General features: G+C 35.9%; 1 protein-coding gene across 1 annotated transcript in view; it reads left to right on the forward strand.

Moving 5' to 3' along the window:
* Positions 1–3,861, forward strand: part of LOC112506319 (receptor-like protein Cf-9) — a 9,923-nt gene extending 6,062 nt beyond the window's left edge. The window contains exon 7 of the mRNA XM_025110331.1: positions 1,365–3,861. Within this exon, the coding sequence (XP_024966099.1) occupies positions 1,365–3,861 (2,497 nt within the window). The remainder of the gene's footprint in view (positions 1–1,364) is intronic.
* Positions 3,862–4,238: the final 377 nt, after the last annotated feature.

Below are 4,238 nucleotides of genomic sequence, written 5' to 3' on the forward strand. Positions count from 1 at the left end.
TAAAACTTAATATTTTTTATATTATATTTTAATTTTTTTACTATTTTCTTGTATTAATATATTATATATTTATTTTAACTTTATTATAAAATATTGTAATCGACTAATTTTTCAATATGTTTTTTTTTTTGTCATTTTACATGTTTATCAACTAGATTTTCCCAAACATGATTTATTCATAAACTAACTTCAACTATTAGCTAACTTATCAACCATCAACTAACTTATCGGTTAGTTTGTCAAAAATACCATGAGGCCTAATAACACCAACGGTGACTTGTTAACTATTTGTGTGCGGTTACCAAACAACGGACTCATCCATTATTATCAATATATTCACATATACACATACACATATACATATATACACATTATATGCGGTTACGAAACAATACACACATATTATCTATACGTACATTCACATATATACATGCAAATAAACATATATATATATATATATATACAATAATATATACATAGATCCAATCACGATTAGCAAAACATGATGTATACGAGAAAATTAAAATGGAGCAAATACCGAGTCAAAACACTTAAAAACACGACAAAATGGATTTCTAAGAGGTGGTGGAGGAATTTGTTTCTTTAATTACTTTTTCTTATTCGAATTCTTCTCCACTTTAAAAACACGATAAAATGGTGATAATGATATATATATATAGGGTTGGGTTCACATGATACTAAAGGTTTTTCATGAGACCCGTAAAACCAATTTATGTTCATTGATCAACTTTATAAGCTAATGATCTAATTGTCTAAAGTTGTGCGGTGACGATTTTGTGATTATTGAGAAGTCTCGTGGCGTTTATGAATGTTCAAATTATCATATTGTAGATTTAATCCAAGGGTTGAGAATTGATCTTACGGCTCTCACGAAAAACCTTTGGTCTCACATGATCTCAAGTCTATATATATATATATATATATATGTATGTATTCTAATTATACGACTGTAAAAATTAGTAAACTATAGGGACCAAAAATGAAATTGTATTTCACTCTTTATATATAGTACGTAGTATACAAGTGCCAATGCTTGTAGCAAGCAAACACATGCAATTGAAGAGAATGAGTAATTCAAAGTTGTTTCTCTTCTTTTTCTTCCTCTCATTTGCCTCTTTCTCTTCCTCTTCCTCTTCCTCTTCTTTCAATAACACTCATAGATGTTCATTTGAAGAGAGTCATGCTTTGTTTATGTTCAAACAAAGTCTTTTTTCTGCTAACCATGATATCGATGATTCTATTTACAACGATTGTCAAGATTGGCTTGGTTCCAACTATTATCCAATTATGACGAATTAGAACACGAGTACTGATTGTTGCAATTGGGATGGTGTTACTTGTAGCCATTTTAATGGTGATGTTACTGGTCTCGACCTTAGCTGTGGTATGTTACAGGGTACCATCCATCAGAACACCACCCTGTTCAACCTTCCTCACCTTGAGAGACTCGATCTTGCTTTCAATGATTTCACTAATTCCCATCTTCCAAGTGAAATTGGTCGGTTTTCTAATAGTCTCACACATCTCAACATCTCTAAATGTGGGTTTGTAGGTCAAGTTCCTACTGACATAACATTTCTTCGTAAATTGGTGTCTCTTGATCTCTCTTCTAATTCTTTTGGCGTGGGGCTTGAACCTCGTGTTTTCAACAACTTGCTTCAAAATTCTACTCATTTGAGAGTCCTTTCTCTTGCTTATGTTAATCTCTCTTTAGTTTTACCCACATATCTTAATATCTCTTCTACTCTGAAATCACTCGATCTTAGATCTACTCATTTGCAAGGGAAACTACCTCAAAACATATTCAACCTTCAATATATGGAAAACCTTCAACTTTCAGAGAATTACATAACTGGCCAATTGCCCAAAGTTAACGCAAGTGCTAACATCCCTCTTAAGCACTTACATCTCTCATCGAATGACTTATCGGGGGATATACCTTTCTCGATTGGCCATCTCGAGTCTTTGGAAACTTTAATCATCTCTTATTGTGGTTTCATGGGTCCCCTTCCCAAATCCATGGTTAATCTCAGGCACCTTACTACTATAGATTTGTCGAGTAACATGCTTAACGGAACGTTGCCTTCTTGGTTGTTTACTCTTCCCTCACTAGAAATAATCGATCTGAGTAACAACAAGTTCCATGGTAGCTTACCATTGGAGATGTTCAACCATCAATCGTTAAAGAAATTATCCCTTGGAAATAATCAAATGGTTGGCAAGATTGATGTCCTTGATCATGTTCCCACATTACAAACGTTTCAAAAGCTCACCAGCCTTACGGTCCTAGACCTTTCATTGAACAATTTTACAGGTCACTGGGAGTTGGAAACACTGTTATTGAATCTCAGAAACCTTATATCATTCGATCTTTCATATAGTGGTTTGTATGTTATGACCTACAATGCTAATGGCTATATCAACCCTGATTTTCGATACTTAGCACTGAGGTCTTGCAAGTTAACCGTGTTTCCAGAGTCTTTACGGGCCATGAAAGATCTTTGGTATTTAGATCTATCTAGCAACGCGATCCGTGGTCATATTCCTGATTGGGTAGGGGAGATAGGAGGAAATGAGCTTGGGTATTTGAATCTCTCACATAACTTCATAGAAGGATTGCCGCAACTTCGATGGTATGGACTACGCCAACTGCATCTGCAGTCCAACAAGATTCAAGGACCCTTCCCTCCATCTATTTGCAACATGAGCATTCTAACAACTTTGGTTATGTCAAATAATAGGTTTGGTGGAGTGATTCCACATTGCGTTGGGAACATCAGCTCCAATCTTAATATGATGGATCTGGGAAACAATCATTTTCATGGCACCATCCCGAATGCATACGAGCATTGTGGAGAATTAGCAGGGCTTATTTTGAATCAAAATCAATTAGAAGGAGAAGTGTCGAGTTCTTTGTTGAAATGCCAATATTTGGAAGTCCTTAATCTAGAAAACAACCTCTTGAATGGCACGTTCCCAGGCTGGTTGGGAGATCTTCCATTTTTGAAGATTCTTGACCTAAATTTAAATAACTTTCATGGTCCCATCGAAACTTCTTCCACACGAAAAGTCCCATTTCCATGTTTGCAAGTCCTCGACTTGTCTCACAACGGGTTTGTTAGTCATCTCCCCCAAAAATATTTTCAAAGTTTCAATGCAATGAAGAATGTGGTAAAGAACCGTGAAAAACCATCATATTTGAGCATTAATGGGTTGCATTATTCTATGAATGTTGATATGAAAGGGGTGGAGCAAAGTTTTCCACAAATTTTTGTTCACTGCACAATTCTTGATCTCTCAAACAACAGATTTGAAGGCGAGATTCCAGACATCATTTGTAGTCTTAAGGCATTGATAGTGCTCGACTTATCCCACAACAGCCTCATCGGCCGAATTCCACATGCACTAGGGAATCTTTTAGAGATTGAATCATTGGACCTATCTTGCAACCAACTCGCAGGAGAGATCCCTAAAAGTCTTGCAGACTTGAGATTTTTGGAGTTCTTAAATCTCTCGCAAAACCATCTTGCGGGTCGTATTCCAATAGGAAAACAGTTCAACACATTTGAAGAGAACTCATTTGGAGGGAATCCAAGACTCTGTGGGCTACCGTTACCTGAAAAGTGTGAACATCCATACAAACCACCGGTTAAAGTCGATGGAGACCCGGAGAGCGAATTTACATGGATAGTATTCATGTTGGGTTATGGTTGTGGGACACTGGTTGGATTGGTAATGGGATATCTCATGTTGTCAACTGGAAGACCAATGTGGCTTAGTGCAATTGTTGATGCAACAGAGAATATGATCAAGACAAGATACATGTACATAGGAAAATGAACTTAGGATCTGAATGACATGTGTTTCAGATGTTGCATGTATGGCATTTGCTAGTTTGTGTCGGGATGATTTTGAATTAAGTGTGTTTTAAAATTAGATTTTGAATAGTAAGTGGTATTGCTTTATGTGTCGATCATACGTTCGTTGTAATTGTTGAGAAAGTTTAAGTCTGCATCGTGGGTCCTACTTATTTGTTCTTATTTACTTAGTCTTTTATTGTCAGTTTCTTTGTTTACCTAGTCAATAGGAGTATGGAGTGGAGTAGTGGGTTAGTGCCTATTTTCTAGTACTTTCAGTTTACTTTATTGCCTATCTATAGGCTGCTTTGTTTGTTTTTGTTTAATCATCAGAAATATGAAAGTAGTAGCGTTTGCTTT

Source organism: Cynara cardunculus, assembly GCF_001531365.2.
Source record: "Cynara cardunculus var. scolymus isolate 2C chromosome LG 1, CcrdV1, whole genome shotgun sequence".
NCBI classification, from domain to species: domain Eukaryota; kingdom Viridiplantae; phylum Streptophyta; class Magnoliopsida; order Asterales; family Asteraceae; genus Cynara; species Cynara cardunculus.